Consider the following 13,031-nt stretch of genomic DNA (forward strand, 5'->3'; position numbering starts at 1 on the left):
TGGGCTGTTTCCTTGCAGGCGTTTCACGACCCAACTAGATGACATCATCAGTGCTGGAGGGGAGCAAGTTTCTACCCAGTGCTACCTTCTAGCACTGATGATGTTCCCTAGTTGGGTTGTGAAACGTCTGCAAGGAAACAAACCCGGCTTGGAGGGCACCAAAGACCCCAAACTCCAAGCTTTGTTTCTGAGATGTCATTCTACATAAAAGAAATAAGCTCAAAAGTCAAAGATGGCTTCTTACCTGGCTGACCATGCCATTCAACTGCTCAGAGAGTTTGCGGAGACTCTCCGTCGTTGAGAGGGACCTAAAGGAGAGACGAGGAATTAATAAGGAAGGTGGGATCGCTCGTCTGTTATTCGGTGGCCAGGAAAAGAGCGGAGAGAAAGTCTTTCTGTTGTAGAAAGTGAAACCAAAGAAACATCTCTCACCTATTTTCATCCAACACAGTGTTATGATCAGTGTCACCGATCTGTGGAAGAGAGAGAGAGAGAGAGAGACGCGCGATTAAGCCACGAGATTATACTTCAAAGAGGTAAATACAGGTAACAAATACAGGTAGACGCAGAGAGACTGTCATGCCCATGTCAGAGCTTGAATCGGAGGAAGATGAGCCGATGGAGACCGAGAGGGCGGCTTTGTTGGCTTCGGAGGAAAATGGGGAAAAGCAGGCCCAGTCAGGCCAGAGCCTTTCAGGATTGGGACGGCTTATAGGCAGGGAGGAAGCGGGGCAGAATGACCAAGAGAAGTTAAACAGTGAACACGAGACAGAGCTCAGGTGATGAGCAAGGACCATCCCCTCCTGAGAGAGAAGGCGAGAACTACTCGGGAGAAGAGCACCCTGCCCCTCTTCACAAAGCACACTTGGGGACTGAGACTTGAGGAGACGCTGCGGGGAGGGAACCAACGCTGAATTCATAAGAGTGTTGAGTGCCGACGTTTGAATTTTCCTGGATTCCTTGCATTCTTTCCGGCTTTCTGGAATAACTGCCTTGCTCCTTTGCTTCCTGGACTCCCCAACTTGCCCTGTTGGGTTTCTTGCTTTGCAGCTGTTGTGCTCACCACTTGGTGCTGGATTACTTGCAGCCAGGGGCTGCTGGAGGTGTGTGTGTGATTACTTTGCTCTGGGATGGGGAGCATTTGGGGCAATTTGGAGCAATGAAGGGGAGGCCTGAACTGTCAGCTGCCTTTGCTGCCTCTGTGCCCCAGGTCATCACAGAGACCTTCACAAAAGAAGGCGGGTGGTCTCCCAGGATAACGTTGCAGGACCCAATCTGGGTCGGTCCCTGGGACCAGAGGTTTAGTCTTCCAAGCTTTCGGAGCCCATCCTCGGGGAACTTGTCTCTAGCTTATCAAGTACAGGTAGTGTGACGACCCAAAGGGCGTGGCACAAAAGCAACAAAGTCACAAAAGCCCCTTTAATTCCTCCAACTTGGCCCCCAATGTCCAGTTATCATTGGCTGGAGAAAAAACTCTCCCAACAAGAGTTTTTAAAGGGAAGAAATTTAGTCTGAATCCAAAGTACATATAACTTATAAATAAAAACCAACACAAACCACGCTGCAGCAATTAACGAGACAGGGCAGGATAAGGAATTGCAGAACTCAAAAGATAACAAACACACAAAGTTGGGAAGACGCCAGATCCCAGATAAGACTTGATAAACAAACATAACGCATGCTTTGCTTCCAGGAAGATTCTGTGCACAAATGCCCCTTTTATCCTGTTGCCCCAGCTGCAGCTAATGAAGGGAATCAGGGCCTTTTTCTCCCCCGTAACCCATGTTGCTCCCTTCTCCATTCCTCCCTGCATGGCCTAGGATGAAGAGGAGGTGGGCCTGGGTCTTCCTCTGAATGCCCAGCCGGACTGTGCCCTTCCCCGTTTCCTCCACAGCCACCCGAGCCACACTCCCACTCCCTGTCAGCTGTTCCACCTTTCCCTCGGAATCGGACAACAACTGGGGCATGACAGGTAGCCCTAATTTACAGCAGTTCGTTTATTGACCATTCGACATTACAAGGGCCCTGGAAAAAAAGTGATTTATGTCCAATCTTCACACTTACAACAGTTGCAGCATCCCCGTGGTCAGGGGATCGAAATTCAGACTCTTGGCAACTGACTCATATTTATGACTGTTGCAGTATCCCGATTCATTTAACAACCAGGTGACTAAGTTAACCACTGCAGGGATTCACTGAATGACTGTGGCAAGGAAGATTTCAAAATGGGACGCAAATCTCCCTTAGAACTTCGGAAAAGAAAGTTTGGGCTCGACTGTGTAAGTCGAGGACTACCGGGGAGAAGTGGATGTTCACCAACCTGTGACAGCTGCTCGAGGTTTGGAGCAACACAAGCGGACATGTCTTTGCTGTTAGACAGCAAGGAGACGCCAGCAGCTAAGTCGCCATCGTTATGGGCCTGTCAGAAAACACACAACACCACAAGGATTAAACCCACCGGGCGGGTGGGGAGGAAGCGGATGAGGGCAGCGATGCATGGCTTCGCTTGGGAACCTGTCCCACAAAAGATTATCCTAATATATTAAAAAAAAACCAACCCAAAACCCCAATCCTCTTAATGCCCCAAGCTAAGGTTCCACAGACTAAGCCTGCCGCTTCGGAGGGCTGCTAAGTTAGGCGGAAGTGAAATGTGGCTAAAATTGCTCCTTTTATTTTAACAGCAACAAGCAAAAAAAAAAAAAAAAGAAGGAAGATAATTCATCAGTGATTCAGTAGCCTGCATGGAAGTGGGTGGGGAATTGCCAGAATTGCCTGTCAAAGCAACCTAAGTGGACAATCCCCAGGAATCTGGGCTGTTAGACCTAGCTGGAAACCTGAATTTTATGAACAGGGAATTCAATAAAGGAACTCGCAGGAGGGGGAACGGCATTCAGCCTCAACAAACTCACGAACAAAATTCCACTTAAATGAACAAAAGGAGGAGTGAATTGGAGAGGGGCCTGAATGGAGAACGTTCCCTTCTTTACAGGACATTGCTATCATGCAGGTGAATCAATCGATCAAAATAGAGCTGGAAGGGACCTTGGAGGTCTTCTAGTCCAGCCCCCTGCTCAAGCTGGAGACCCTATACCATCTCAGACACGTGGCTGTCCAGTCCCTTCTTAAAAACCTCCAGTGATGGAACACCCACCATTTCCGGTGGCAAGTAGTTCCACTGGTTCACTGTCCTCCTCACTGTCAGGAAATTCCTCCTTAATTCCAGGTTGCTTCTCTCCTTGGTGAGTTTCCACCCGTTGTTTCTTATCTTGCCTTTTGGTGCTTTGGAAATTAAGTTGACCCCCCCCCTCTTTGTGGCAGCCCCTCAAATCCTGGAATATTGCTATCATGAAGTTTGCCATTAAAATAATGTGGAGCATTTAATCCCACACTGCCAAAATCACAGACTTCCTGATTTGAAAATGTTGCTCCGTTTCATGCTCTTTTGGACAGGGTCTTTCAACGGATGACCCAAGGCAAGAAACAATCTCAAACAGAATGCCAGGGCCAATAGCTCCCTGGTTAAAAAAAAAACAAGACTGTATGTCAGCAGCTTCTCTGTTTTAACCAATTCTAATAAGAGGTAGTCCTCGACTTAACGACCATAACCGAGCCAAAAAATTCCCATGGCTAAGCGAGACTGTTGGTGAAGTGAATTGTTAAGCAAATTGTTGCACCTGATAGTTTAATGAACCTGACTTCCCTTGGGAAAGGGTCGCATCCCATGACCCCGGAATGCTGCAACCATCATAAATATGAACCGGTTGTCAGGTGTCCACATTTGGATCACGGGGACCACAGGAGAATGCTACAACGGCCATAAGTGTGAGAAATGGTCCTAGGGCAGTTTTTCCCCGGTGCCATCGTAACTTTGAACGGTCGCTAAACGAACTGTTGTAAGTTGAGGCTTACTTGCACTTCCCTCACTGTCTGTTTGGACTGTTTAGGGCAGGCCTATCACCAAGGGAAGAAGAGGCAGGAAGCTGCTCCTTCCCGCCCCCACTGTAAAACGAAACAAGAGGGTTAGATCAGCTATCAGGGGGTCAGTTGTCCAGCCATCAATCAATGCTATCCGGAACCGTGTTTTCTCGGAAGGAGATGGTGCTGGTAGCTGCTCTGTCCTCCTGAAGAGAGGAATGCTCTGCAGCCAACACACTCTTTACGGGGCAGGCCCCGTCTTGCAATATTTGCATGGGGAATGAAAGCTACGCCTACTACAGTCACATACCTGCTAGGAATGATTGTTTTGTTTCATTTTTGTAATTGTTTTTGTTCCCGAGTATGATTTGATTGCTTTTTTAATATCCTATGACTATCACTAAGTGTTGTATCTTATGACTCTTGATATTTTATTTCTTTTTATGTACCCTGAGAGCATATGCACCCAAAGACAAATTCCTTGTGTGTCCAGTAACACTTGGCCAATAAAGAATTCTATTCCATTCCATTCCTATATTATCCTATCTTCTATTCCATTCCATTCCATTCCATTCCATTCCATTCCATTCCTATATTATCCTTTTATTCTATTTCATTCCTATATTATCCTATCTTCTATTCTATTCCATTCCATTCGATTCGATTCCATTCTTATATTATCCTTTTATTCTATTCCATTCCTATATTATCCTATCTTCTCTTCTCTTCCATTCCATTCATTCCTATGTTATCCTATCTTCTATTCTATTCTAATATTATCCTATCTTTTATTCTATTACTTTCTACTCCTATATTATCCTATTTTGTATTCTATTCCTATATTCTATTCTATTCTATTCTATTCTATTCTATTCTATTCTATTCTATTCTATTCTATTCTATTCTATTCTTCTCTATTCTATTCTTCTCTGCTCTATTCTATTCTATCCGGAAGGAGAGAAGTCTGAAGAAAAAAAAAAAGGAAATTGACTCTACACAAGCTACTCCTCTGGCACATGCGCAGGTAATCCTTGACGTTCAGTTTGTTGAGCGGCCAAAGTTGCCACACTGCTGGAAAAAAGGGACTTAGGATCTTTTTTTTTTCACACTTACGGCCGTTGCAACGTCCTCAAGGTCACTGGCTCAAAATTCAGGTGCCTGGCAACCGGCTCCTATGTAGGGAGTTATGGGAAACACGCATCCTTCTTCCCTCCCTCCTGTGAACAATCCGAATTCCAGATATACAGGAATGGACCCATTTTAGGGAGGTGTTTCTAGGGAAGGGGAGGGGTAGGCAAGAATCTCCAGCCCTTTTGGTGACTCACGGTGACCAACACCACTTCCTTAAGGAGAACCTCGCCCTGGGAAGGGAAGTTGATTGGAAAAGTGGTGGGGATGGCGGGCGGGTTTCTCCCTGGCCAAGATGCCTCCTGCTATTTACAGGTAGTCCTCAGCTCACAACGGTTTAGTGACCCCCATCGGGAGTCACAACGGGATTGAAAAAAGTGAATCAGGACCATTTTTTCCAGACCAACAACTGTTCTAGCATCCCCAGAGTCACGTGGTTTACATTCAGAGGCTTCGTAACTGGTTCGTATTTATGACGGTTGTGGGGCCACAGGATTCACCCACTTAACTGGGTGACTGACAGCTGGAGCCATTCACTTACGACAAGGGTCTTCAAACTTGGCAAGGCTTGTGGACTTCAACTCCCAGAATTCCTGAGCTAACATGACTGGAGGAGGAGGAATTCTGGGAGTTGAAGTCCACAAGTCTTAAACCTGCCAAGTCTGGAGACCCCTGTTCTATCATCTGTCTGTCTGTCTGTCTGTCTGTCTGTCTATCTTTTCTCTCCCTCTCCCCGTACCTACCTCTTTACCTATCAATCAATCAATCTATCATCTATCAATCATCTATGTATGTATCTACCATCTATCTATCATCTATCACAAGGGTCTTCAAACTTGGCAAGACTTGTGGACTTCAACTCCCAGAATTCCTGAGCTAACATGACTGGAGGAGGAGGAGGAATTCTGGGAGTTGACATCCACAAGCCTGAGAGCTGTCACGTTTGAAGACCCTTGACTTAAGAACTACAGCAAGAGAAATAGCAAAACAGGGCAGAATTCCCTTAACAAATGTTTCCCCTAACGGACTCAACTGCGGACATAAGTCAAGGACGGCGCGTGCTTCAAAGCAGCTGCTCTGCCTGGAAAACCCAGGGGGACATTTGGCCTGGTAATCTGAACCTGGTTAAGGAACAACGGCATGCACAGAGGAACAGAGGGGGAAAGCAGGAGGTTAAAAATAACGCTGCACGAACGAGGCCACGAGGACATTCCCAGAGGCTCTGCAGCCTACCAACCCGCCCCCAAACACGGCCCGACGGGCTCAGCCCCGCTTGGAAGCAGGCGGTAGGGATTGGAGAGTAAGCCCAGCCGGACGGATTCTGGAAGCTGCCTCACCTTCCACTTGTCCAAGGAAGGTATGGCTACCCCATTGGAGCCGTTAAAGTCGGACACCAGCACCTTCAGAAGGTTCTCAATCTACAGGAGCAAAAGAGAAAAGGGGGAAGAGAAAGAGCTGAGAAAAAGGAAAAATGGGAGAAAAGAAAAAAAAAAGAGAGAGGACAGAACGTCGAGTCCCCCCGAAGCGAAAGGAACGAGACCAAGAAGCCCGGCAGGAAAAGTGAAGAGGACAAGCAAGGGCCCCTGGAGACGTTGGAACTCGCTGGCAGGGGATTTCTTTCCGTTTTAGGAGGGCAAATTCAAAGGGGAAGCATTTTTATTCTGACTTGCCAGGACGCAACTCTAAAATCAAAGGTTCGTTCTTATAGTTTTGCATGTAGTTTCTTAACACGAGAGAGAGAGAGAGAGAGGGAAGGAGAGGGAGGGAAGGAGGGAGGACAGAGAGAGAAAGAGAGAAGAAAGTAGAGAGAGAGAGGGACGAGAAAGACAGAAAACAGGAGAAAAGAAAGAGGGAGAGGAGAGAGTGAGTGGAGAGAGAGGGAGGAGAAAGACAGAAAACAGGAGTGGAGAAATAAAAAAGAGGAAGGGAGGAAAAGAGGGAGGGAGGAGAAAGACAGAAAGTAAGGAGAGAGAGGAGAAAGAGGGAGTGGAGAGAGGGAGAAGAAAGACAGAAAGTAAGGAGAGAGGGTGGAGAGAAAGGAAGGAGAAAGACAGGAAAACAGAGGAGAGAGAAAAGAGAGGAGGGACAGAAAACAGAGAGAAGGAGAGAGAGAAAACACATATATGTAGTTCTCAACTTACAACAGTTCATTAGTGACTGTTCTAAGCTACCACGGCACTGAAAAAGGTGACCTCTGACCATTTTTCACACCTACGACCATTCCAGCATCCCCGTGGCCACACGGTCAAAACTCAGGCGCTTGGCAACTGGCTCATATTTATGACGGTGGCAGCATCCCCGGGGTCATGTGACCAACCTCTTGAAACTCTCCGACAAGCAAACTCAGTGGGGCAGCCAGATTCCCTTAACAACCACGTTCCTAGCTTAACGACTGCAGTGATGCACTTAACGAGTGTGGCGAGGAAAGTCGTAAAAAGCTGAGCCACAGAAATTTGGGGCTTTTATTTGTGGCTGCAAACTGAGGACTACCTGTCCTTGGGTCGATTGCACAAGGTTCAACCAATCCATTCAGCTTACTACATCCAGAGACCAGAACAAATAAAAACGCTCAGTAAACATACAACTAAAAATTCTAGTATAAAATAATAAATATCTAAAATCTATGATAAAATCCAGTCTGTCAATTATACATGGTCTAACTCAGGGATCCTCAAACTTGGCAACTTTTAAGACTTGTGAACTTCAACTCCCAGAATTCCTCAGCCAGCACAGGTGGAAGTCCACAAGTCTTAAAGTTGCCAAGTTTGGAGACATCTGGTCTAACTATACTAAAATTACAATCCAATTTTAACACAGGGTTAAAAACTCCCATCTGGAAGAAGGCTAGATGGCCAAGATCTCAGCAGGTATCCAAGACAGGTAGAGGGGAGATCTGGAAATCTGCAGCTTAGCATTGGTAGCTGAGTTTAGTTTAGCTTACTTTATTGTCATTGCACCTCGTACAATGAAATCAAACACCACCTTCAGTGTACATTATGACTATGAAAATAAACATAAACACACATCCTTCACATTCTATACATTGAATTGAAAAACCCCGATATTGCATTAATATTGCACTATACAGTAGAATTCAACAGAGTTACTGCCCTGGGGTAGAAGCTGTTTTTCAGCCTATTTTGTCCTTGTTTTTTTTTTTTATTATTATTCTCCTGTACCGTCTGCCAGATGGTAATAGTTCAAAAAAAGGGTGCCTAGGATGAGATGGATCTTTGAGGATGTTGTGAACTTCCTTAAGGCAGCGGGAGCTATAAAGCTCTTCCAAAGAGGGGAGAGGGCAACCCATGATCCTCTGGGCAATGATATTCACCCTCTGGAGCGCTGTCCTATCGCCACTGTGCAAGTGGCAAATCCTACACAGGTGCAGTAAGCTAAGATACTCTCTATGGTGCAGCAGGAGAAAGGTAATTACAGCCCGTTTATCACCTATGGACGTCAGCTCCCAGAATTCCTGCACCAGCCATGCTCTGCTTGAAGAAGAATCCAGGAAGCAACAGACACTGGAGGACGTGGCAGAAGAGAATACTTACGTTTTCAGGAGACTGTACTCCATCACTAACAGGCGTCTCTGGGCGGCTTGCTTCTTTGCCTCTCCGTTTCTTTTTGGCCCCCGCTGTGGACACAGGGCTGTTTTTCTGCTGATATTCTTTCAGCTGAGGAAAAAAAAAGGTTGAAAGGTTTGAAATTAATCTAAGCTGAAGTTGGAACAGTCTCCATGCAAAAGTAAAAGATGGCAAAGAAAGGTATTTTTTTAAAAAAATAAAATAAAATGGTACCCTCAGGAAGAGGAGGAAATGGATTGAATCGACTGATTATTCAGGTGATTTTCCCTGAGTTGATACTACAGGGTCCCTACGGTTTGAAAAACTGCTTGTAATGTTAGATCCCCTGATCCGTTAGTTTCGGTTAGGTGACATTTTAACATTTCTACTGATGTGGTTGCACCCTTTCACAAGCTAGTTTCCTGTTTCATTCCTAGCAAAAATGGCAAGGAAAAAACACCCATATATATTTTGGAAACTTATAAAATAGGCTTATAGAGGAATCAACATAAGTCTTCAAACAGCCTTTTTTCCCCCAACATGTGAAACTACGATTCAATCCAAATTTTGCAAGCATTTACTTCATATTCTCATATAACCTTTTTGTTAGCTATTAGATTATGTTCATACACTCCAAAAGACTGTAATATACAGTATTGTATAGTTGGAACCAACAGTAACCAGTCTGTTGAAGATTGGATAAAACCCACATAGCAACATTTTAAAGAAGTATTTAAACAATCACATCCAGATATCTAGATATCTATTTGAATCATTTTTCCAGTTCTATGTGCAATCTTTCTTTATATATAATTACAAAAATTAATCAAAACCTACTGTTCTTAAAACAATGAAGCAATTTCTACCTTCAATCAATTCAGATTTGAACTGAAATTAAAACCCAAATGAAAGAGTTAATAGGTTTCTTCTGTTGACCTATTTCTCATACATTGTTTGACTGAAGGTTGCAACACAGCCACAGACAACAACCAAATATTAAACTTAGAGCCCCAATAGTCTATCTTGTTATCTGATTTACTTATTTTGGTTTGAAGCCAAGGTTTTGGTCTGAAGTCCTTGTACCAAACTTGTCCTTGAAATTTTTGCTGAAGCTGACTTTAAACTCTTTCATTGATACAAGACAGGAAAAAAAGACAGGGCTCTTTCCATTTACCACCAACTTTACCAGACCTAACAACAGAGTTGGAAGGGACCTTGGAGGTCTTCTAGACCAGCCCACTGCTCAACAGGCGAGCCTATATCTGAATGTTGTCCAATCTCTTCTAAAAGGCTCCAGTGCTGGGAGCGCTCACAACTTCTGCAGGGAAGCTGTTCCACTGCTCAACAGAATAACAGAGTTGGAAGGGACCTTGGAGGTCTTGTAGTCCAACCCGCTGCTCAAGCAGAAAACCCTGTGCCACTTGAGACAAACATTTATCCAATCTCTTCATAAAAGCCTCCACTTTTGGAACATATACAACTTCTGCAGGCAAGCTGTTCCACTGGTTAATTGTTCTGTCAGAAATGTTCTCCATAGTTCTAGATTGGATCTCTCCTTGATTAGTTTCCATGCAATGCTTCTTATTCTGCCTTTGGGTGCTTTGGAAAATTACGTTGACCCCTTATTCTCTGTGACAGCCCCTCAAATATCAGAATGCTACTATCATGTCACCCCTAGTCCTTCCCTATGTTAGAACACAGAACGGCAGAGTTGGAAGGGACCTTAGAGGTCTTCTAGTCCGGCTCAAGCAGGCAACCCTATACCATTCCAAGCAAATGGCTGTCCAATCTCTTCTTTAAAACCTCCAGTGATAATTTTGCATTGGGGTAAGTTGTTACCCACCAAGCTGAATGAAATTCACCAGCTACATTCAATAGCCAGGCAGCAAGTTAAGAAATTCACTATGACCCACAGAGAGTCGAATCAAAAAGTCTCTACTTTTCATACTGTACCTTCAACAAAATAAATATTCCAGGCTTTTTAGAGTTCTACTCTATAAAACCAGGCCAAAATATTCATTATTTCCTAAAATCCGCTGCCCTGCATAGACAAGTCAGCCACCCACGCAGGTCACACATGATTAAACAGCTTGGGAGCTAATCTTAGTTGATCTCCACACTAGGAGAAAATTTTACTATCTCGGTGTTATAGTAACCAATTTCAATGGCTAGTTTTTAGAACCACACGCTAGGGTTGGTTTTCAAGGCATTCCAGATGATCCTGCCTTTATTTCAGAAAGAAAGCGCCGCCCAAAAGGCACCTCACGAAAGCAGCATTCTTCCTAAACGCCACAAAGTCAGCACGTGCCATGGACAGGCGTCTCATTTATCCAGGAAATTTGGAAAAAACGCCTGGAGTTTTCGGTATGCAAAACTCTCACCTGATAAGACGTTTCACCTGGCTTACAAGCCATTTAGGTTTCAGGGTATGCTGATTTGACCACGAACATCTTCAAGAGCTAAAACTGACTTATGACCCACAAAATTGAGGCCAACATTTATTTACATTGCTAAGTGAGACCTTTGTTAAGTGAGTTTTGCAACATTTTTACAACTTTTCTTACCGCTGTTAAGTGAATCACGGCAGCTGATAAGTTAGTAACATGGGTGTTAAGTGAATGTGGCTTCCCCATTGATTTTGCATGTCAGATGGTCACAAAAGGGGGTCACATGGCCCTAGGACACAGCAACGGTCATAACTATGAACCAGTTGCCAATCACCTGATTTTGATCCCACAAGAGATGCTGCAAAGGGTCGTAACTGTGAAAAAACGCCCTTAAAAGTCCCTTTTTTTTCAGTGCCGTTGTAACTTTGAATGGTAAACAAACTGTGATAAGTCCAGGACTACCTGTATAGGAGATGGTTATATGTAAGGGGGGGGGGGGGAAGAAACAACATCTGCCCCTCAAAAATTATAATAATTCAGGCCTGGGAAGGGGTGGGGGAATTTGGGGACAGATTCTAAACTTTAAAATACCTTCCCAGAATCAAAGTCAATGGGGGAACCACCGGATTCACTTAAAAGCAGCGATTTGATTAACAACCTTGGCAAAAAAAAAAAAAAAAGTTCTTAAAACTGTACGTGACTCACTCAGCAACCCCCTTGTTTAGCCATGGGAATGCTGGTGTCAAATGTGGTCGTAAGCTGAGGATTACCTCTGTCTGATGCTTAAAAAGCTGCCATTCTGTGGCCTCACCCCAAATCCCCACAACAAAGGAAATATTTTAAGCAAAAGCAGATTTACCCCCACCCCCCACCCCCAAACTACCCACTTGGATTCCACCCCTTCTACTAAATCACGTTTAGGGTTTGTTGTCCTCCTCCTCCTCTGTTGGGGGGGGGGACGGGGGACGAGGGCACATCTTTGCAAAGGGGCAAATAAAGGGAAGGGGTGCATCCAACTTTTAGTCCCCCAAGAAGGCACGGAAGTGTCTTTGCAAAAAAGCCCCCTCCCCTCTTTTCCAAGCCCCTCTTTTCTCCCAGATTTGCAAAAGGATGTACTAAAATCCCAGAGGGGGGGGGCTGATTTATGGGGAGGGTCTCCCTCGTTGCAAGCCTCCATTACAAGATAGCGTTACCCCAATGTAACTTCTGCAAGCACCCACAGAAGCCCCCCCCAAACTCGGGACTCGCCCCCCCCACCCCTTTGACTACAACTCCCATCAGGCTCCCCCCCTTCAGTGGTTTTTCTCCCTGGTTTGCAAAGGGATCTCCTGGATCCCGGGGGGCTGATTTAACACACACACCCCGCCTTTACCCCAAACATCTTCCCTCCCCACCCCAGGTCTCCCCACCTTTGACTACAAATCCCATCAGCCCCCACCTCTCCAAAGGCCGCGCTCTCCGGGAAGAGAGATGACCCTACTGCTAACCCTCCCCAGAAGACCTCCGGGACCATTCGCCTGGCCCTGCGCCCCACCCACCCGCCCCCGGGTCCCAGAAGCGATCAAGGCCGCGGGGAGGGGAGGTTGGGAGTTGTAGTCCCCGGAAGCCGGGAGGTCTGAGGAGGATGGGGCTGGCAGCGAGGGCGGTGAGAGAGGCAAGGCAGGAGGGGTGCGGGGCGGCGGCGTCCCTCCACGGGGCCCCGAGGCGGAGGGCGGTCCCCGACGAAGCCAGGCCAGGCCCGGCCCGGACTAGGCCTCGCCGCCTCAGGACGCTCGGGCCCGGCCGCTCACCCCTCCCGCTGTCGTCCCCCGCTTTGTACCTTCTTCTTGGCCGCCGCCAGCTTGTTCCGCCTGCTGTCGTCCGCCATCTCCCCGCCCGGACCCAGCCACGTCAACCCGGCAGGCGGCGCGACGCGACGCGGCTGGGTCGGCCCGAGGCTCCACCCGCAAACCGGGCCAGGTCGGCCACCGCGGTTACTGCGCACGCGCGCGGGGGGGGGCTGAGAGGGGACGGGGCGCCGCCGCCGTTGGGCCAATGG

At 46.4% G+C, this 13,031-nt stretch overlaps 1 protein-coding gene across 7 annotated transcripts in view; it reads right to left on the minus strand.

Moving 5' to 3' along the window:
- Positions 1 to 12,885, minus strand: part of GOLGA2 (golgin A2) — a 32,297-nt gene extending 19,412 nt beyond the window's left edge. For 2 of the 7 annotated variants that reach the window (XM_026712418.2, XM_026712416.2), the window contains exons 1-6: positions 12,813 to 12,885; positions 8,595 to 8,717; positions 6,381 to 6,461; positions 2,321 to 2,419; positions 433 to 473; positions 245 to 308 (exon numbers count right to left, since the gene is read on the minus strand). In XM_026712418.2, the coding sequence (XP_026568203.2) occupies positions 245 to 308; positions 433 to 473; positions 2,321 to 2,419; positions 6,381 to 6,461; positions 8,595 to 8,717; positions 12,813 to 12,860 (456 nt within the window). In that variant the 5' untranslated portion in view covers positions 12,861 to 12,885. The remainder of the gene's footprint in view (positions 1 to 244; positions 309 to 432; positions 474 to 2,320; positions 2,420 to 6,380; positions 6,462 to 8,594; positions 8,718 to 12,812) is intronic. The other 5 variants (XM_087914577.1, XM_026712420.2, XM_087914578.1 and 2 more) reach the window with 3 other exon arrangements.
- Positions 12,886 to 13,031: the final 146 nt, after the last annotated feature.

Source organism: Pseudonaja textilis, chromosome 17 (assembly GCF_049901715.1).
Source record: "Pseudonaja textilis isolate UNSWEBS1 chromosome 17, rPseTex1.2, whole genome shotgun sequence".
Lineage (NCBI taxonomy): Eukaryota > Metazoa > Chordata > Lepidosauria > Squamata > Elapidae > Pseudonaja > Pseudonaja textilis.